A 23014-nucleotide genomic window follows, 5' to 3' on the forward strand; every position below is an offset into this window, starting at 1 on the left:
TTTACCATGCACAGCAGTCTAGGATAATTTGAAAATTGAACTAGTGAATAGCTGTCAGTGATATGCTCAGTTGTGATGGTAGTTTGCTATACAAAAGGGACTAATGAATATTGTGGTTTTTAAAATTCTGAAAAAGTTATTGTTCAAATGGAGAAAATGTATTGCTTGCGCCAACAATGAATATTGGTTGCATATGGTAGAGAGAAGTCATCAAATTTAAAACAGAGTTGGCTTGACTGTAGAGATAGCAATGATATTCCTAATGGCCATCAGTGTGAAAAATCTGAAGAGGCAGTGCTTATTATGTGTAGTTTACAAATATTGTCCTCTTTCTTTAGAGATTAAAACTTTTTTAAATTTGCAGAGTTTAGATATTTGAATAGTACCTAACTCAGGGATTCATTCCACGGGCCAGATTTTCCATCTGTTTAGGGTGCCTCCTACAAAAAATATTGTTTAAAGCAAAACATTTAATATTACATGTGAGTGCTTTGAAAACAGATTCGCTTCAATTTGCTTAGTTATGTAGACTTTTATTCCATTGGCTTTCATATTGATGTGAATAGAGGCTTGGGGGAATGATTTTAATTGGGACCAGAGTAGATAAGAAAGGTTAAGCTTCCCCTTCCTACTGTCCTAATTGACTCTGTATACATTTTAATGTTAACTACCAATCCAGTTTGTACCAATCTGATTTAGAAGATATTATTAAATTTGCAACTGAATAAACAGAAATTATAATTTCACAAATTTTAAAATGCTACTGCTGGTGGTTCTTCTTCTTTTCTTTTTTATGCTAGCTTTCTGTTCTAATTCTAATGTGTTCTTTTTTCGGGCTGTTCTCCACTTCTTTAATCTAAGGAGCCAGTAAAAAGATCAGGCTTGTTTCTTTCTTCTGAATCTCCTATAAATCCTCACTTTGCTAAATCCAAAGAGACAACTGATAATCTGTCATCTCCATCAAAGAAACAGGTAGGCATTCTTCAGGGGGAAAAACTCCCTTGATTGCTATGATTGTGTGATGCTAGCAATAAGCTCATTAATACACTCCAAAACACTAGAAAGTCATTTTAACACAATGTGAAATATACCAAATGAATGATATAGTACGCAGCAATGATTAACTCCCATCAAAATTCCACACCATTATTCCCTATCCTGGGTGGATATCAGAAAAAGCAAAATAATTTCAAGGATCATTTTAGTATAGAATTGGACAATGGAAATCTAATTTATAATAATCAGATGTGTGCTGTTTGTGGTTATTGAGTAAAGGGAACTTTTGTTCCAAATAAATTATTTGGCTTGTGTTTGTGTGATTAAGTGCCCGTTTGCATGGATACATTCTGATTATTTTAGCCAATTTCAATGCAGATACCTTTTGTTGGAAGAGAGGCCACTGGTTTCCTCTGCAGCGTTTCCCAGTCTCAGGCCATAGCTAAGATGGACTGCACTGTCAGGAAACCCTTGCAGCCTTTGTCTGATGAGCAACCACTGGCCAAGCCCTTGAGATGCATAGAACCAAGTGAGCCGAAGTCTAGAGTCTCTGAAACGCTTGCCTCTTCCTGTCCTGCTGCCCTTGCACTCTCTGGTGTGCTTCAGCGCCTTCAGGATGTGGAGGAAAAAATTAATCAGGTGACGTTCTGTCCTCTATTTCCTCTTCTTTTTCCTTTCTGGTTTCTTCCTGTGCTACTAAAACACATTCAGTCATATAGGACAGTTCTGAACCATGGAATTCCATGAAGCATATTTTTTGTTCCTTTCACAGGATCCCTCATAATTTTATATTTTTTTTTCTACATTGCACTGACATTGCACACACCTTAGATTGGTTAATGAAACTTGGGAGAAACTTGACTAGAAAGTTCCCTTCCTTCTGTCTGGGGGGGGGGGAGAGAGACAGTTGTAAGCTATTAAGCTAAATTGCTTATCAAAGTCTCCATTACTTCTTAAGTCCTGCATGGATATTTGTTAATTTTATTTATCAAACAAAGATTTGGCTCCCTTTTTTTAACCAACAGCCTTCCAGACATCTCAAAGCCAGGCTATGGAAACTGGGGATGCAGTCATGCTATCTAAAAGATTATTGTTCATACGTGGTTCATGGAATGTAATCCCTGGAAAAAAGCTTTTTTTTAAACCACATTACAGTTTTTAAAAGGAAGAGCAGCAAAGCTTATCTGCTGGTGAGATGCACCAGAAAGAAATGCACATTGGGGTGATGTCAGGCACAAAGCTTCCCATAAAGAAGCTCTTTAAATGTCCTAGATAACTTCATGTATACACAACAGTGCTTTGGATTTCTGTGCCCTCTTTGTTACTTAATCTTCTTTTCTCCAAACTGCTACCTTTTGTTCTATTGTTTCTACTTTTTCTTCCTAACTCAAAGTTTTCTTCTCTCCTTACTGTTCTTGCCACAGAAAAAAGCTCAGTCCATAGCCAATAGAGAATTTCATAAAAAGAGCATTAAAGAGAAAGCAGCTCATCTGGCCTCCTTGTTTGGTTGTGTTGACATCCCCAAGGTGAATAAATATGCAGAGAATGCAAAGTTGGTGAGGAACTATGTTGGTGGTTAAGAGGGCTAGCTCATGGCTAATAACACTTTGCTTCGTTTCATTAAATGTGATTTTAAAAAAAAAAAAGAAAGAAATAAGTGGAAATTTGTTCATGGTCTGCCACAAAGTGATAAGGGCCAATGTCAACATGTCAATTTTTTCCAATATGTTTGTCTTAATTTATGGCTGTAATATTTTTTTCTTCTGGCTAACAGAATGTTCTTTGGTAATTTAATGCATGTTGGCAAGTTCCATAATTTTAACATACATTTGCAGGTAAATAATTTGGGACCATTTTTCCTCTTTCTGCTTTACACAGAATCCACTTCCTACTAAAGGTCTCTCTCATTCTCAGCTCCCATCTCCCTCTTGTCTGCCATCTCACGATTCAGCTGCTTCCTCCTCATCTATAAACTCTGCTTCCTCTGCTATTCTTTCTGAAAAGGTATTTTTTAACAGGTTTCCTCTCAGCTTCATATTGTCACTAAAAAAAAAAAAAGCCTGTGTAACATTGGCTTTCACTAACATTGCAGAGAACAGAGTTGTGTGTGTGTGTGCTATATTTCATTTGAAAAAAAGGCTAAAGTAGTGGATATTAAAAACTTTTCAAACAGCACCAGAACTTGAATTTGGCTTATCCTGTTTAATAAACTATTTTAAAATGTTGGACTGAGAAAAAATGGAAATTATATAACTTTTCCCTCTGTAAACAGTGGGAGAAGGATGATTGTATATTTGCTGTTCAGATATGTTTGTACTTATTATCAGGTAAGCTTCAAGGCCACATGGGTTTCCAATTCCTTATTTGCAATCCCCAGAATTTTCTCTGATAGCAGTGGTCAGAAAGTAGCATGATGATTATGATTTTGAAGTAGCATGAACACAAAAAATACATATTTTTTATATAACAAAAATCCCCAGGGGGGGGGGAGAATGTCCCAGTCTTAATTATTTTGCAGTCCTGTTTTCCTATCTTCATCTAGACAGAATGAAATTACAGAAAGCCATAGTACAGTTTGCTTGTTTGGGGTTTAACATGATTCAGGAACATAGTGTTTTGAAAGCATGGTTTAATGCATGTGAGCATATGCATCCCACAGTTCACTTTCAGGAATGCAAAATATAGAAAAGGAATAAGAAATAAGTAATCCAAGAAAGGGAAATACAGATAAATCTAGTTTACATTGATACCATTTTCAATCTTTGCAAATCAACCTAGTTTCCATAATGTCCAAATCCTGTTTTATATACTAATCTTCTCACAGTGCTTGTTTTGATAAAAAAAATATTCAACCATTGCTTTCCTAGTCTTCCTTTTACTTTCATCTATTCACTTTTCCTTATGGGTCTTCATTAATTCTCATTATTATATGGATTTTCATTAATTCTCTCTATATAACTAAATTACCTCTAACATTTCTGTTGTACTGCTCACTCAAATATGCATTCAGATCACATTCATTGAGAGCCCATTTATTTTTGATCCTATCTCTTTCTGAACCATACAGTTTCTTAAGTAACCCATTCATATTAGTTTCATGTTTTTCCTGACTTATTCAACCCTCACTTCATATAACAAAGCAGGCAGAAACATTCTTATACCAACCATTCACTAATGATGGAGATAGTTATTGAACAGAACAGAGCAGAGCAGAACAGAACAGAACAGAACAGAACAGAACAGAACAGAACAGAACAGAACAGAATAGAATAGAATAGAATAGAATAGAATAGAGCTGGAAGGGACCTTGGAGGTCTTCCAGTCCAGCCCCCTGCTCAAGCAGGAGAACCTATACTGTCTCAGACAGATGAATGTCTAGTCCAGTGGTTCTCAACCTTTCTAATGCTGCGACCCCATAATACAGTTCCCCATGTTGTGGTGACCCCCAACCACTTATACATCACTGGGTGCCAGGGGTGTGACCAAAGAAAAGGGTAAAAAAATGGCGGACAGCCTTGTTTGGCGACCCCCATGAAATGGTCGTTCGACCCCAAATGGGGTCCCGACCCACAGGTTGAGAACCACTGGTCTAGTCCCTTCTTAAAAATCTCCAGTGATGGAGCGCCCACGATTTCTGGGGGTAAGCTGTTCCACTGGTTGATTGTCCTCACTGTCAGGAATTACATTTTAAATATTTGATAATAACCTGTCTAAATATTTAAAAAACTGAGTAATATTAATTTGAATAATATTCAAATTAACAAACAGCAAGTTATTTAAAATTATATAGACAAAAATAATTGTCTTTTTGCAAGAAAGTCCCATTTTTGGCAAGCTTATATCCTTCTTAATAAAGGATATATAGACATATAATTATGTCTATATTGCTTTACCAGCTACCATTATGACTGATGTCTGGTAAATTAAAGCATTGATATGAATTGTGTCAATAGACATAATTTGCTTCAAAGGATACAAAACTGGTGTTGTTAACTTATCCTTTATTTATAATTCATGCAATTTTGAAAACATGCTTAAGCATATTCATCAGGAATGCCTCCCTTTACAAGATACTTTTTGCATTTTTATTTGGTATAATAATTGTAAAGGTTTGAATTATGTCAACAAGGCACATTATTAAAAGTCTTTATTCCCTTTTTGAGAAGTCAAAAGGAATATGTGTTGATAACTGTAATATTATTACTAACATTATTTTAATATTTTACCTTCATTATTTCAGAAGCAAACTTGCCATTTAACCATTGCCCAGAATTGAATGCAGCTTTCACTTAATTCTCTAGCCTTTTGTGTTAAGAAGAGTGTGCTTGAATATATGCAAACGCACAACTCATCCGTTAAAGATATTCATACAATCTTAGATTTTTTTTAGTAAGGGATAAATGTTTAGGTTTTATGTGGGATTGGCATTCTGTAATTAAGTTCTGTTCTTTTTTTACTTTAGGCTTGTTCATCTTTGCTTCACTGTATTTCTTTGCTTTGCTTTTCCTTAAATTGTAATTTCAAAGGCAAGATTTCTTCATTTTCCACCTTTTCTCTTTCTTTTCCCCTTTGTGCCTTGTTAAATATTAGATGACAATAGGAAAGGTGTCTCATGGAATAGATGCTGTAGCACAAATCCTTGTTAATCTATACAGGAATGATCACAAGCCATTACCTGCATCTTTGCAATTGGTAAGCCTTAACCCACACATAACTGAGTGCAACTCGTTTTAATGAAGAGTGATTATGTTAATACCCTATCTATTACATGTATCCATTTTTCAGACACTACCAAACTGAAATGCAGAATGTAGAGATAGTGCATACTATCACTGATGACCCTTTATTTATAGATGCTTTTTAAATATTTTATACGGTTAGTATTCTGTATGATATTCCAATGCAGGGCTTTTGAGCCATATTTATTTGGAGGGGTAAAAATAAAATAAAAGCTGCTATCAAAATGTAGTGGAGGCAACCCTGCATACTGTATATTTAGAAGATTTTATTAAATAATTCATTTCACTAATTTAGTCTAGTGATTAAGGCAGTGTTTCCCAAACTTGACAATTTTAAGGCATGTGGACTTCAACTCCCAGAATTCCACAGCCAGCAACGCTGGCTGTGGAATTCTGGGAGTTGAAGTCCACATGCCTTAAAATTGTCAAGTTTGGGAAACACTGGATTAAGGCAACAGGCTAGAAACCAGGAGACCATGAATTCTAGTCCCACCTTAGACAGGAAAGCCAGTTTGGTGACTAGGCCAGTCACTTTCTGTCTCGACCCAACCCATCTTAAAAGGTGGCTGTTAGATAGATAGAAATATTGTGTTTGTTCAACACCTTGAGTTATTTATAAAAATAATAAAGGAGTGATTAAAAAAGATAAATAAACATTGGAGTTAGAATTAATTCAAAAATATTGTTGAACGTAAGACATTGTCTTGCAATTAACTCTTTCTCAGATTATTGACTTCCAAAGGATATATAACCTTGCTATGGATATTCAATTGCATGAATATTATTTATATGAAGCTATATAGCTATTCTGTTGAGCCTGTTAGTAACAAAGCCTTGTGGCACATTTACTGAGCTAATCTGAGGAGGTGCCATATTTGAAATTTTCTCCCCATTCTATCATTTTGGAAAGAAGTGAAAAATATAGACCTTTTTTAGATAACACTCAGCAAACAAATGTAAAGAGCTTCAAATATTTGGGATGCATCATCTCAAGCGATGGGTCTTTGGACAAAGAAATTGACTCCAAGATCAGCAAGGCCATTCAGGCTCTGGCTGAATGCATACCAGAATCATCAAACAACACAATGTCTGTATCTCCACAAAGCTGAAAGTCTACAGAAGCTATCATTATTCCTTCTTTCATATATGGATGTGAATCTTGGACTTGGTATTGACAATACATCAATCAATTGGAGAAATTTCATATTTGTGCCTTCTGCTCCAGCCTTGGTATTTGTTAGCAAGTCCATGTCTCAAACCTGGAGCTTTTGGATCATGTGGATCCATGAGCATTGACTCCCGAATTATCAGAGTAGTAGGTGGATAAATCATCAAAATGGATGACCACTGAATGCCTTGTCATTTGTTCTAGAGTGAACTGGAGACTGAAAAGAGACCTTGAGGTCATTCATTCCAGCACTACAAAGATGCTGTGAAGGCAACCTTACGTTGCTGTGTCGTTCAAGAGAATTAAAAATGCAACTGATGACCGAAACCGCACCAAAAATGAATATTTAAAAACCTTTTACCATACTAACTTAATAAAGCCATCTAACATCATGAACAAGGATCATAAACATTAAACCAGGAAGTAGCTGAAAATACATAAAAGATGGCACCAGCAATTAGAATTTGCTAGCAAATTACTGTGGAGAGGAAGTGGGAACATAAAAGTATGTTTTAAGATTTCTCTTGACAGCATATCAAAAAGACTGATTAGCCTACTGGTAGGAGTTAATTCCAGAGTTTTTGGCTCTTCTACTTCTCTAGCTGTAAGTAGCTTCACATGGGCATTCACAGCACATACCACGGAAAGCCTGCTCCACCATTTAGCCATAAGACCTACTGAATTACTATTCCTTCTACAGTATACGGTAGCAGTCTAAACACAGCCCAATAAATACATGGTTTGCTATGACACTATGGGTAGTTCTCGATTTACAACTACAATTGAAAATTTCTATTGTTAAATGAGTTTTGCCCCATTTCTTGCCACAGATATTAAGTGAATCACTGCCATTGTTAAGTTAGTAACAAGATTGTTATGTGCATCTGGCTTTGCTTGTCAGAAGATTGCAAAAAGTGATCACATGACCCCAGAACACTGAAACCATCATAAATATAAACAGTTGCCAGGTGTCCAAATTTTGATCACGTGACCATGGGGATGTTGCAATAGTCATAAGTGTGAAAAATGGTCATAAGTCACTTTTTTAGTACCCTTGTAATTTTGAATGGACACTAAACAAATGGTTGTAAGTTGTGGACTACCTGTATACTATTTAAATATACAGTATTTTGCCAGGATGCAGAATGTGGCTAATAGGCAAGAAAATACAAAATGGCATAAAACAGTTCTGACTAAAAAAAAAACATGTAAGTAACAATATCCTGTTGTTCATTAAACTCTTAGTTTTTCTTCTTAAAGAACTTTTTGTGATGAAATTAATCAAACAGTTATACAAACGTTATTCAGATATTACCAATATATTTTAATTTTTTCAACAGGGATCTTTGAAAAGAGAATTTCCTCAGACAATAGGTGGGAGTGATATCTGCTATTTTTGTAAGAGAAGAGTTTATATCATGGAACGATTGAGCGCGGAAGGCCACTTCTTCCACCGAGAATGCTTCAGATGTGTCATATGTGCGACCACTCTCCGCCTAGCAACATATACCTTTGATGCAGAAGAAGGTAATGCAGATCTAAAATAAACTATTTAAAAATATTTATCAATAAAGGAGAATATTTGTAGCATCAGGGTCCTTGATGCTCTCTGAGGTTGGTTGTTTTCTTGCAGACATTTCAATACTTAAACTATGTAACATCATCAGTGCTTGTCGCATTGATAGTAGGACTAGAAGTACTATATACAGTAGTTGGATAGTAGGATTAGCACCTATGGTGCTTTTTAGCTTAGGTAATGAAACATCTTCAAGAAAACAACCAAGCTCAGAGAGCATCAAGGATCCCTCAGAAATATTTAGGTATTGATGCAAGTACAATGTACACTAAGCATATTTTGATTGTATGTGTCTACTATTCATAGATAAGATTAAACTAAATGTTAAGGGGTGGGCTATATGAAACCAAGCAAGGATAGCATCTTCATTATCAACAGCAAAAATATCACATGTGGGATTTTAGCCTCTTTGCCAAGGCTTCAATATCCTAAGGTAAGACCATTCAAGTTGGTAGAATAAGGAAATAAACTTTCCTCATGTAAAAGACTTTTATTTAATGAAAGCACTTCTTTTCAAAAGGTTTTAAATAAAGTACTTAAAGTAACTTAAATTTGAAGTTTTACCCTCTTTACATTCTCCCATTCCATCTGTCAGGTCTACTAATTGGTAGATTGCATAGGGGAAGAGACAAAAGCTAAAAGCATTCCTTTTATTTTTCAGGTAATTTTTACTGCAAGCTTCATTTTGCACAATGTAAAACAAAGAATACGCAGAGAAAGAAGAGAGCGGAAATAAAGGTATATATTTGTTTTCTGAGGTTTTCGCAGGTGTTTGTATGTAGGTCTTTGGTTATTCGGGTTTTCTCCCGTGTAAAATTGGAAGTGTCTTGGCAACGTTTCAACGAACTCCCATTCATCATCTTCAGGCTGGTGTTTTCGGCTTCATGCTTCTAGGAGCAATATGTGATCATAGCTGTTTCTTCCTTTTAACTGCCAGTGGGGGTATGAACTGATTGGATGGGAGCTTGGCTGTGTTCTGATTGGGTGGAGATGTGCTCTGATTGGTTAGGGGCTTGGCTGTGCTCTGATTGGATGGGGGGTTGGCTGTGCTCTGATTGGATGGGGGAGTGTTCTGTTTGGGTGGGGGCTTTGTTGTGCTCGGGTTAGTCTGAGTTGCAGGGGGATTTGAGATGGTGAATCAGTTCATACCCCCACTGGCAGTTAAAAGGAAGAAACAGCTACAATCACACATTGCTCCTAGAAGCATGAAGCCGAAAACACCAGCCTGAAGATGACAAATGGGACTTTGTCGAAACGTTGCCAAGACACTTCCAATTTTACGCGGGAGAAAATATATATATATATTTCTACCAGAGTATGACAGAGTAGCAAGATTATAAAAAGACAAATTCCAGCTCAGTGGAAGTGGTACATAAAAGGGAAACCATCCTCATCAAGTTACTCTAGCAGAGACTCCTTTACACGTGAACTTCATAGGAGTGATCACTGGATATCCAAAATGTTGTCTCTCTCTTAGCAAAATTGAACTGATACATTCAGAGACATTTTTGTTCAGTCTGTGGGCTATTCTAGCTTTAAAACATTTATATCAAAGTATGTCTTTGTGCCACATGCAGAAGAAGAGGAGCTGAAATATGTAAGAATTGCAAATGATTGTTCTTTGGACTTCAAAACACCAATGAGATTTTTGATGGTTCCATTATTTTAACAAGCCCACTACATTATTTTGCTAGCCTAGTCATGTCAAATACATTCTAATGTCTTTTCAATTTTTACTGGAAAACATGATGATAAGCAAAGAAATAACCTTAATTGCATGTTTTCCTTCCCTGAGCTGCCATTTTTTCTAGTTATCAAAAAGAGAAAGTATTAAATATCCTTTGCATTCTCTCTTTCTTGCAGCCTTTCCAAGGCTTTTCTTTTTAGTTTTTTGAAAGGACATACTAGGGAAAAGAAATAAGACATGACCTTTATGTCTACCTTGATTCTGATAATTGATATCTGTTTATAACTTAAAGTCAATGGAAAATATTTGGAGTTAGTTGGCCATCAGGATGACACTCTCTAAGTTGAAGCACTGATACAAAGTAAATTGTATTTTGGAGATTACCCAAAACTCATTGCAAAAAAATATTTTGCAATCTAGAGAGTCTCTGAATTGTGGCAGGGTACAAATGTAGACAATAAATAAATAATGTTTAATATTTGAAATATTGAAGTTGAGCATCCTGTTAACCTATTTCTGTTTAAAGGAGGAAGCGGGATTTCAGAGGCATCAAGAACCCATGTGTCAAGAAACTAGCTCAGAAAGTGCTTTTGCTACTAGTAGCAGCTCAGATGACCAGTCGTCAGGTATCCTGTCTTCATTCTTTGGGAAAACTCTAGGCTGGCCTCTTAAGGTGACCAGGGATCTGCTTGATCTTCCAAGACGCCTCTCTAACTGGATGCATGGTTTCCTGCACGCAACCAGACTTCATTTCAGGGACAATGCATACAACTATATCTACTTGTATGAACTCCTAAGCTTTAGCATGCCATTCCTTTTTGTGCTTCAGGAGTTACTTGGCCATTTTTACGGGGAAGTGGAGTTGTCATATGAGGGTACGCTTGAATTGGTGAAGAAATTTTTCAAGCTTTAAAATTCTTCTGAGTCTTGGTTGTGCCTTTCAGATTTCCAAAACAAACAGTTTTTGGGTTTTGCACAAATATAAACATTTCAATTCAGTGGATGCTTTAAATGAGCCCAGAACTCCATGGTGCAATTGAAAAATCATTATTTTTTTATTGGATCATGAATATTAGTGTCCGAAATCATTTCCCAACCATGGAGACGCTATGAAGGATAATTTTATAGTTTTTTTTAAAAAAAATTGAATGGATTTATTTCTAGTTAAAAAACAGATATTCCTTTATGTTTACATTTTTATATTCTTATTTTAATGACTGTGAAAGGAGGAACTTTCATACATAAGGCAATAGCAAATTTTTACTATGTGGGGTTTTTTTTGAAAACTGAAGGTGGCACATACTTTTTCTACCTTTTGCTTTATCTATGGGGCTACTGTCTGCATCATTTTTTTAAAAAAAATCAAAGGTATACGTAGCCCATAATAATTGTATTGACGTCTCTTTGATAAACCTTTTGGGCATTTTCTATAATATTTATGAATGAATTCAAAGAGTAAATATTAGACATGAATTGATTAAAGTAAACCAAAGTACAGCAATAGCCTATATTTATTTTTTCTCAAATCAAGGGGCAATTTTGTTAATTTATATTAGAGATGACTTAGAGCTGATATGGAAGGTAAGATGTATCTATGTTAGAATACTTTTTCTCAATCAATCTTTTGAAAGTTGAAAGGATCAGAATAATATAAAAATGGAATAATTTGAGAGAAAGAGGGACTGACTTCATAGATCTTTTTGACACCATAGAGTCTCATAGAAATTAGGATATAGCTGAGAATTATAATAGATTAACTTGATATAAAAGCCACATTTGGCTGAAAGAGAAAAAGTATAAATTTATTTTGCCGTAGAGAAATTTTACACAGGAGATATCTGTGGATAAATTTAAGATAATTAATAGGATCCTTTTAATTGGCTGTCTTTTTGGCCTACTTTATCAGTGAAGAATACATGCTTGTTCTTGGGAAATAGCTGTAGAAAACAAAGTCCCACTATTAGGTTGCACATTCTGTAAAAGGTTCACATGATCACATCTGTTGACTCCTGAGACTAAAACCAATTTGACTTTTGACTGAGAGAAAAATAGTTCTCCTGGAATATATGGCTGGTTCTCTATACCCTTCCTGTGGCTATTCAATTACATAAATATTATTTGTATAATGGAATGTTAACTTGTCGTTAAACAGGTTAAAAACAACTTCATAAAACCCATTACTAAAGATTTAATTTAGAGCTAGCCTGTTAAAGGATTAACTGGTACATTGGAACCATTCTTAAATATACATGCTGTTCTGTTTTAACCTTTATTCTCATGAATTCTTACTTGGAAAATTGCCCTATTTATTTCATTGGAATGGAGAGATGTAGTATTAAGCACATTACATGACAATAATCTTTAATTAAATGAACAACGATGAAAAGAGGCTTTTTTACATGATTATTATTATTTTAAAAAGGTTAATTTTTGCTCTGTTAAAGATTTGCTTACATGTAAGAATATTTGGTGGTCCTACCATGAGTTCTCAAATGCTGTGATATTGTGAACCCACTGAAACAGTAAAGGAATAAAACCCAATGAGTTCTTCCTTGCTATAACAGTAATTGTGCCATCAGCTGAACAGAAAGCCGGAACCCATTGAGAACTCAATTCTGTTGCTAGCTTGTCTAGGCACAGTGTTGCTTTTAGGTTCCTAGGAAGCATGCCCAGATGTGCATCATGTGACAGATGAGATGTCTGCACCATGGAGTAGGGGACTAGATCTAGGGAAGAACAGGGTGGAAAGGGAAGCTGAATTATTAGAAGCCAGAATGGACTGTGGAAACTCAGTTACTGCTATACCAATAAACAAGGCTTCTTTTAACAATGGAGAGACTTGATTCTCCATCCCTTATCCCTTGGACCTGGATTCCTTTCCCCCTGATTGCCATACATTTCTTGGTATTCTTCTAGAAGAGAGCAGCCTACCATGTAGACTTCTGGTCACATCTCTTCTGCAGTGATGAGTCCAGCAGAGGTAGGGAAGCTGTAAAGCGTGTTTCCTACTCTCACGTGACTAGTCTTTTGAGACTATTCTGGCCACTCATCTTGCCATCCAATTGTACTGCCTATGGTTGGGCTACTGACTTGCCCAGGCAAAGTAAGACAGTATTTGACAACTGTTCGGGTTGGTCTGGGATTACAAATTTGACAAACCAGCAACAAACCATCCCTGAATTTCCTTTCCCCCTGATTGCCATGCTTTTCTTGGTATTCTTCTAGAAGAGAGCAGCCTATCATATAGACTTGTAAAGGCAGGAAGGAAGCAGCAGCCTACGTAGGCACCCCATGGTTCCAGGGTGCTCTCCTGTAAGACCAGCTTCTGGAACTTTCCTGCTCTAATCCCTTAATCTTGCCCACCATGGCTTTGAGCCTGGCTCTGGGCAAGCCTGCCGGTTTCCTCCTAGCTAGTAAAGCTCCCCACTCCTGACCCCGAGTCTGGCTATCTGAACATGATCTTCCAGACTTGCCTTCCTGCTTGGCCTCTCTGCTCCCCACCCAGGTTTTCCCAGCTGTCTATCTATTATTTCTCAACTAAACTTTTCTGTAGTTATTTCAAGGACTCCCTAGCACATAGTTTCTGCTCATGCAACAGTTTCCAGTGTTCTTTCCCCCCTTATGCCTTTTTCAGAGTTTCCAATTCTCACTTAAGGTGTAAGAGAAGGGAAATTTGATCTAGCAGCATCTTGTGCTGGCTGATGGATACAACTCTGCGGTCCATATCATAAGCTGAACCTGAAAAATGACAGCGCTCTGCTTGTGACCAACTTACTGTATCTATATCTGCCGCTATTCTTGCAATTCAGCTATTGCATATCTCAAACTCAGGGAATGAAGCGTCAGAGTGGCCAATGTACACCCAAAATCTACAAATGATTTTAGGGCAACTTCAGGGTGAAGAAATAACAGAACATAAATATATTTTGCACTGCTTGCTTGACTGTTTCTTACATTTCTTTAAATGTAAGGTACATTTAAACCTTATTAAATTATGTTCATATTTTATTTGCCTATAATTTGATTTTTAGTTGCACAATCATTAGTTAATAATGACAACATCAGCTGATTTGTGTATCAAAAATTTACCACAAATGAAACTCTTCAAGCACTTCCACTATTATCTAATAGTTTGAATGCAATGCACAGAAAAGGAAATGGTCCATTTACACTGTTTGAAGCCACTGATAATCATTACACAGTATAATTTTGTCTATCCAGTTGTTTATCTCACTCTAAGGGGGACTATTTCTGAACCATTTTCCAAAGTGTGTTGGATCACTGTAAAAAGCCAGAATTTTCTTTCGAATTATGTCCAGTCACATGCACACAAATAACCATGTTCTATTTGGTTACAGTATTTTGTTACTTATCATTTGCACATTCAATGAAGGTTTCTTTGCAAAGCTTTAGAGGGGGCTTTGGAGTTAAAAAAAGGAGATGTGACCAATATATTGTACATGTAAGTCCAAATTCAGTCTCAAATAAATGCAGAATCATTTATTTTGGGTTAGTCATATTTGAAGTTGATTGTTTGAAGTCAGTTGCTATTTCAAAGAGTCTTTGATAACTACTATTATTTGATACTTGAAATTTAATAAATGTAGTTATTTAATATTTTTGGTTGATGAGAAAGAAGAGTTACTGTTCATTTGTTCTACCTTACAGTATCAGTGCAATGTATCTAGTGTTATGTAAGCAAAGATTTGCAGTTACTTGTTCTGACTACTTTCTTTTTCCAATATTTTACGTTGTCTTTAGTTCATTTCAACATTCCAGTGCTACAGCCCCTCACTGGCTGAACTATTTCTGGTGTAAGATTATTATTCTCTATGCTTCTTTTTCTCTGTGTTGTGATGAATCCCTAATACTCCCTACTAATTTTAAACATACTAGAGTAGTATGTAAGTGTGTGTGTGTGTGTGTTCTAAATACACAATAAGAATCTGCATGATCACTTACCCTGCTTTGTAACTGACAGTCCAAGTGCTTCTTTCCAAGTGCTTCCTCTCTGCATTGTAGCTATTATCTTTCTGCATGCATTCCAAACTTTTGAAAAAGAAATTATTTAAATTAAATCATAAGGCATTTCTATGGATTTTTTATTCCTTCTTTGCATCTCTTTAAACTTTAGCCCTTGGTCTAATAAATATTAGGAAAAAAATGATTAGGGGAATGGTCTTTTAGTTTTACAAATCACTTTAACAATAACTATATAGAAATGAATGAATCCCTGATGGTTTCTAACATTCATTCAGTACAATACAAAGATTTAAGTAAAGTCTGGAAACTGAAAGATGCAGCTTTTATTCCTTAAGGAACTTTCATGCATTTATCTCAAATGCAGATTCATATTGCTGTGATATCAGCATAACACATATATTTTACAAGCTTCTGCTTACAAATGTAAAGGCCTAGAGCAGGGGTTCCCAACCCCTGGTCTGTGGACCACTAGCGGGCCACGGCATGCCAGCAACCGATCCGCACAAACAAGCAAAGCCCCATCCGCAGGATGCAGGCAGCACACAAAACCACGCCCCCTCCGATCTGCGGAAAAACCTCTCCACAGAACTGGTCCCTGGTGCCCAAAAGGTTGGGGACCTCTGACCTAGAGGACAAAACAGACAGAACAGCCCTCCTCCCATATATCCCTCTCTCAATTCTGTTTCATCATCATCTTTTCCCTAAGAATTGAGAAAGCTATTATGAAACGTATCTTAAGCACTTAAGTGCTTAAAGTGATATATTACTTTACTTTTTCCAAAATGGTCTCTCAGAACTCTGAAATAGAAAGACATTCTATGAGGAATCATTACCATTCCTATCATGAGGAGAAACTATTCACAAGAGAAAGATGCATGTTTTCCCTCTAGGAGACGAGGCTATTTTCATAAGAAAAGAAGAATTCTATCCTTCTTTGCTAGTGGGTTTTCTTGTTTATAGTTGGCTTTTTTCTGTCCTTCTGCCAGCCTTATTAAGTCTGAAAGGATAGAACAGAGCTAGATAACACACCAGGTTTATTTATTGGTAGAGTTGACAGTAGAAATAAGAATTTCTCTGCTTGTTCAGGAAAATAATTCTAAATATTCTGGAATTGGAAGGAATCAGTCTGATTTTGCAATTCACAAAAGTAATGGATAATACAAAGAAGCTAGGGAAAAAAGCACAGCAGATGACTTAGTTGATACTTTCTGAATAGAGAATCCCAAACTCAATCATATACTATTAAAATTCTTACTCATCCAACTATGTTTCGTGTTCCTATTTCCAAAGTAACAAACTGATTTTAATCTCTTAAGTGTGCTAAACAAAACCCATTTTTCTTGGCTTTAGAAATTTTAGAAATTTATACCACTCTTTCTACTTACTTTGATGCTGACGAACAATATTCAACTTGGATTTTGTTTAAAATGTACAATTTTGCTGGTTTTTATTGGTCAATATCTGCTTAATGTTTTGTAACGAATCACCCAAAGCTTAGCACATACAGAACCCATAAACTCCCAAAGGAAAGATTAGGAAAGGGTGCAGGTGTCCTAACAGAATGGTACCTTTTTTACTTGATTAACAAAACTTCTCTGCATGTTTGGGGTACGGGGGACATCTGAATGAAAATTTTCTCTCTACTTTACTTATTTCTATTGCAGATCTACTCATCTCTTAAACAGTACCAGTGGGGATTCTCTTTCTCTACTCCTTGTTACTTAAAGTGTTTCTGGAACTAATTAAGCATTTTTGTTAGAGTGTTCTTTTTTTAAAAAAATGTATATAAAAATTTCACATGAAAATTTGTATTTTGCACAGATTTAATGTTTAACTTTCTAAATTGGCTGTTAAGAAATAAATTCAATTCTCCTAAATACTGTTGCATCTTTTCTTCCTTTTTAACAAACTGCATTGAATACACACAGTTTCACCAGTGGTGGGATTCAAATATGTGAACAACCGATTCTCTGTGTGGATGCCACTTCCAAAAGTCCATTCTGGGCCTAGGCAACAAAAAAATAGCCACTGATTCTGCTGAAGTTGTGTGCAAACTGGCTGAATCCCACCACTGAGTTTCACCTTTGCTACTTTTCTGGTTTTGGTACAATGCTTCTTAAGCACTCTGTGTGGGCTTTCCTATGTTCCTGAAAGACATTTTAAATGTTGCCAAATGACTGCAAAATATGTGCTATAAAATTTTTGCAACCACTAGATGGCAGTAAGAAGCCACTGAACTCTGCCACCTGGTGGGTGCCCTGATATTTGCAGATCTCATTTTACAATGTTGTGCTCAGTCCTATATATGGCACTTCCTTCCTATCTGGAAATGGAAGTCTTTAGTGCAAATGTAGAATATATTCTGACAAACGATCACTTTTTGCAGACTCTCATCTGAATTTTGAGAAATTGGGGCTTTGGTAACATTTCTAACTCTTTACTTTCAGTAAATGGTTTTTTTCCCCTTTAATCAAAGTATTTTTTTTAAAAAAATGGGTAATGAAAGCTTCAGACTGCCATTTTTAGCTATGAGAGAATTTGATTAACTTTATTTGCAGCTATTTGTGCTAATAAAGTTTTTACTTGATTAAAGTTTTTACTGTGTTTAAGTGGCAGGAAATGTGTTTGAGAAACAAAGGCTCAAAGGGCTCGGATTCTCATGATCGATTAAGCAAGTGACCAACAATTCAGAAATCTAGTCTTCTGACTGTAGAACTAAAACAAAGGAGAACTTGGATATCGGGTTTTCATAATTTTAGTCAACAAGATGCTAAAATTACTTCTGAATTGCAAGCCTATAGCACAAACATAATAGTCCCTCCCTGCCAGAAAAAAGTGCTGAGATATCATTGTTCAAATACTGACCAATAATTGAGTGTCTCATTTTTACATCAGCCAACAAAGTAAAAGAAATTACACTAAGAGTGTCTTATCTTCCCAATTTTTATTTTGAGGAGCAAAATGGGTGACCAGAGGATTCCTTTGTCTACAAAACGGTAATGTTGAGGAAAGTTAAACTTTAAGCTTACAGGAGCTGCTCGTCCCTTTAAATAAGTTCATCTCAATCACTTCTTCACTGCAGGGGAGGAAATCAACCTACCATCTCTTGCCTTGCACTTATTGGCTTGCTAAAGTACTTAATGCAGTGCCTATACAACAGTATTCATTAGAAGAGCTCCAGTTTCATACTTGCTCAGAGCCTTCCTTGTTTGTTCAAACCTATCAATAGCCTCCATTCCCAGGTCCCTATGCAGGACTACAAAGCTTTGCTAGGTGCAGTGCCAACCCTTTTATTTGAATCAGCTGTGCAAGGGCAATACATGGTGGTTAAACATCTGGAGAGCTTTAACTTTTTTATGTAATCAATTTTTTGTCAAAACATTCATAGGTTTTGTCTCTTAGGTATTGTTTTTCCTGACTTAGACCACACTGTAGAGAAAATAATTCCGGTGTATATTGGATTTCTTTCCACAATGACTTTATTCCTCCTTTCCAACTCAACCCTAACATTTCCACCCTAAACCTTTGGTTATATAAACATACAACTATATTTTGCCTTGGATTGTCGGAAGTTACTTACAATTTGGGAAGCATTCTCTTTACTTAAATGATACAGTGTTAGTATGTGTAATCAGGATACCTGCCATTAGTATAATACTGTTAAATGTTTAAAATCCTTATTTATTACTGTATATATGTCCTGCTATTTGGTGTCAAAGACTCGGAAAGGTAATCTTAATAGTTTATCATGAAACATTAAAATGACCACTTCTTGACATAAAGTAATAATTGCTTGCTATATTTGATTTGATAAAAGTAATTCTAACAAGCACTTTCTATTACATTTGTATTCTGCAGGTCCGTATTTATTAATTGAAAACCATACAATGTTGTTCACTTTCCTTCTCAGCAAGCCAGTTTGAGAATGTTACTTGGAACACCCCAACCCTTTTATGCTTGAGTCTCATATTTTATTTTTTAATAAAAGGTCCTTTTAACACACTTGAGTTTGGGCATACTTCAAAAACAATTTGAGAACTAGAACTAGAGATTAGAAAACTACAATTCTGGCAAAAGTAGAAGTCTATGAGAGGAAACAAAATGAAAATTAGATTCACTGTACTTTCTGCATTTGGTACAAAGTTTAAGTTTATTGTAGTGTTTCCATCATCTGAAAAGCTAATTAAAGGCATTTGTATTTATAGCTTATTTATCAATAATGTCAGACCTGCCCCAATTTGATCCTTTAGGGAAGTAAAACTCTCGATTCCACTTGAAGTGAAAAGGCACTTTTACTAAGGAATGCTGGTTGCAGTAGAGTCAAGCGGAATCTGAAATTCCCATGCAGCAATACAAAACAACCCACCCGGTTTCCCCTAGACCCCCCTGGTCCATAGCATAGCCAATCCAGCATCGCCATTATGTTATCAGAAATTCTGAGGTGTTTAGGCTGGTGAAATGCTACACCCAGGGCAAACAGCCTTGAGAATGCCAACTGTCAATTTCCCCCTCCCTATTTCCCATCATAAAACCTGGCCATTTATTTTTCCCCTCCCTTGTTCCCCTCCCTTCTCCCACTGATGGTAGAATGCAGGCAAGGCTGGTGGTTCTGAGAAAGATATTTAAAACATGTCTTGTTAGAGGTCCAAAGCTAATATATTCTTTGGTCCCACTGCCATGATACTGAATTCTGCTGCAAAGAGTTCTAACTAGACCTCCACATTGTGTTAAGCTAGTGGTTGTGTCACTAAGTTGGCATAGATTTATAGAAAGTTGGACTAGAATGAGATTTCTCCATCAGAATTTTTTACTGAAAATAGAAAGAAGGCTAGCATTAGTTGTACGATTTCTATTATATTATCCATTAATATGTATTCACATGATCTTGCTAAAATGAACAGTTTTTTCTTAAATATATATTTTATACATATTTCTCATATATTTTGTATGTTAATCATGAAAAACATAGTTCTATGTATTTTACAACTGGATTCTCTACAAAAATCTAACAGATAAGATCTAAGAAGGCAAGCATATCCAAGAGTATGTCTGGAAATAGTGACATATTTCTAAAATGTGAAATTTTAGGGAAAAAACCAGATTATCTTTAATTAAAAAAAAAATCTGATTTGGCCATTCTTATATGTAAAGTCGCATGCTTGTGCACAGTTCTGTGTGTGGAGAACTCATCCCAAAATGTTAATAGACAAAAGAATGAAAATCAAATGCTAAAGAGTTAATAAGGAGCAAGAAGATTCCTCTATCAGGTGAGCTTTTTAAGCAAAGAGAGGCAATTTTACTTCTGGCATTTGCGGGAGAGAGCAAGGGAAGAAAAACAGCACTGTATCTTTAGAAAATTTGGAATTAGTTGAAGTAGAATCTTGAGCATTACACACTCAGTTGTAAAAATATGAGTTAAGTTTGGATACAGAGAATGAGCTGGAGAACATCAAGATAAAACCAACCGTATGCAAATAATCTTGTCCACACCCCATTAATAAGATGATCTTTGAATGGCAGGGTAGGGCAGGATTTTGCAGCATCCTCTTGATACTAATTGACTACTTGCATAAACACTTCTAAAATTATAAACTGAATTTTATATTTGTTTGAAGAAGCAGATACTTCTGCAGCACTGTTTCTAGCTAGGAACCATTTCAAATGTGGTTAAAGACAAGCATTGTAGACAACATGCAGCTTGGTTTCTGTAAATCATGAGGCAAGGAGAAGGGCAATGTCTAAGTACAAGAGGGCATGCAGAAACTATTCCCAAAGTTTTTCAAAAGAGATGTCAAGATGCACTTGAGGGAAGAGACCAAAGCTACCCAAACCAGCAGACCTAGTCTTCTACGTTAGCTATTTCCATGGCTGCTAATTTAGCCCTAGCAAAGAGTTGGTGCTGCATTGGAATTTCAATTTCCAGGGGTGGCACTTACTTAATTTGTTGTTTAAAATAACAGCAGATGATCACAACATCTTTAATTAGGGACATTGAGATCTTCCTGGCATGTCTCATACTGTATTTCAAGGTTTCTGCTTCCCAAATTTACACAATAGGAAATATAGCCAGGCTCCAGAACAAAAGCTTTATGATAGATTATTTATTTCATAAGAAAAAGAAAGGAAATTGTGTTAGGAATGCAGAAGGAAAAATACTTACGGAAATAAATAATATCTGGTCTCTTCTAAAATTCTGTGAATGAGACAGTGTGGCTAAAGCTGGAAGAAGGATAATATCTGATCCTCAAGTGGTAGCTGTATCAAAATTGTGCATTTTGTAGGAATGCAATTTCATGTTAGCTTACATGGAAATACATAATTACTGATTGATTAAAATGCAATCCTTTCTTTTGGAGTTACACAGCCAAAATTTTCTTGTTTTTATTTAAAACATGGGATCTCCAAAGGATGAGTAAAAAGGGAAAGATTATGGAAAATGCCACAAATGCATTTTAGGAGTTGTATATCTAGATTGACCCAAAAGTGTAAGGTGGAGATATATTATCACTACAATTGTTGTTCATAATCAGATATATTTATCCTGCTTGGTTGGTTTCATATGCAATTTTAATATTTAATAGGAATATTGACTAAATCTATTTCAATATTTTTTCTTCAAAGGTATATGCATGCATATGATTCATAGACATAGTGCTAAGTTAGAGATGGAAAAAGGAGTGCTAGACTGAGTGTATCTTTGGAATGTTTAATTCCAGAAGAATTAAACACAATTTAATTCTTCACAACCTGCCTACATTTTCCAGGGTCAATTAAACATTTCTCTCAAGAATTATTGCCTGTTCTTAATTTAATAGGGACATTGACCAGAAAAGGAAAGGGAATTGATAATTTGTGGTGTAAATTAACTCCTTCATAGATAAGAGATGCTTTGAATAAGTGACTGAATATTTTAAATATTCAGCAGAACTAAGCTTGTTTTCATCATTGTTGATGTTAATTTTCACTGGCAGATAAATCCTAGGAATTTTAGGCGTGGCATTCCTTTCTCCATCTGGTCACTTTCTGCCTTGGCCTTTTATTTTTGCTTGTTCAGTGAGCAGATTGTGAAGTGAATCACACGCATATATGCATAATTTGAAATATTGTTTTCAGCAGTTGGATGTAAGGGGAATCAGTGGCTATTGTCTAGCTAGATTTATTTTGGTTACAGCAAAAATATAGTTAATAATTAAGCCCAAGTATCAGAAATGTTTAGATGTTGGCTGCAAGGCAATGTTTACAGAAACCCAACAACTACTTTGTCACTGCTATGTTTCGATTCCAAGAAAGCTGGAAGTTTTCTTGGCTTGCCAAATGCCTTGCTTGAATACTCTAGTTGTCTTTGCAATGTTAATTGAACAGAATGCAATTAATGCAAAAAAATGCAATTTTTTAAAAATAATTTGCTTCTTAATGCATGCAAAGATTGATCAGATGGATGAATGGACATTCAGACAGACAGGGCTGTTCTTAGCAATGACTCTGGACAGTTTATAAGAAAACTGTCTACATTTTCTACAAGTTTATAAAAACAAGAAACAATAACATTAAAGAGCCAATAATCCACATAAGTCCCAGGATCAAGAAAAATAACTCCAAATTTAACAGAGCAATAAAATCAATCAGCCAGCTCACAGCAAAATTCATTTAACCATCCAAATGCCTGGGGAAACAGCCAGGTTTTAATTTGCTTTATGATTGGGGCCATCTGGAGTTCTGGAGGGAAGCTGCTCTGTGGAGCAGGCACCACCACAGGGAAGGCATGACTCCTGCTCCAGCAAGATGACATTGCTTGATAGAAGTCACCTGGAGCATGACGTCCCTGACAGATGTGGTGAGGTTTTCCACTAAAAAGGAAGACAAAT

General features: G+C 35.9%; 1 protein-coding gene across 20 annotated transcripts in view; it reads left to right on the forward strand.

Moving 5' to 3' along the window:
• The window catches only part of MICAL2 (microtubule associated monooxygenase, calponin and LIM domain containing 2), a 129598-nt gene that overhangs the window by 59165 nt on the left and 47419 nt on the right, over positions 1-23014 (forward strand). For 10 of the 20 annotated variants that reach the window (XM_039340316.1, XM_039340319.1, XM_039340314.1 and 7 more), the window contains 8 exons: positions 862-972; positions 1375-1635; positions 2421-2522; positions 2875-3000; positions 5587-5688; positions 8244-8430; positions 9141-9217; positions 10693-10792. In XM_039340316.1, coding sequence (XP_039196250.1) covers positions 862-972; positions 1375-1635; positions 2421-2522; positions 2875-3000; positions 5587-5688; positions 8244-8430; positions 9141-9217; positions 10693-10792 — 1066 coding nt within the window. Of the gene's footprint in view, positions 1-861; positions 973-1374; positions 1636-2420; positions 2553-2874; positions 3001-5586; positions 5689-8243; positions 8431-9140; positions 9218-10692; positions 17027-23014 lie in introns of those variants that run through there. The other 10 variants (XM_039340332.1, XR_005556372.1, XM_039340331.1 and 7 more) reach the window with 10 other exon arrangements.

This window comes from Crotalus tigris, unplaced genomic scaffold (assembly GCF_016545835.1).
Source record: "Crotalus tigris isolate CLP2741 ecotype Arizona unplaced genomic scaffold, ASM1654583v1 scf7180000017744.3724543626:3957646, whole genome shotgun sequence".
In the NCBI taxonomy this organism is placed as follows: Eukaryota; Metazoa; Chordata; class Lepidosauria; order Squamata; family Viperidae; genus Crotalus; species Crotalus tigris.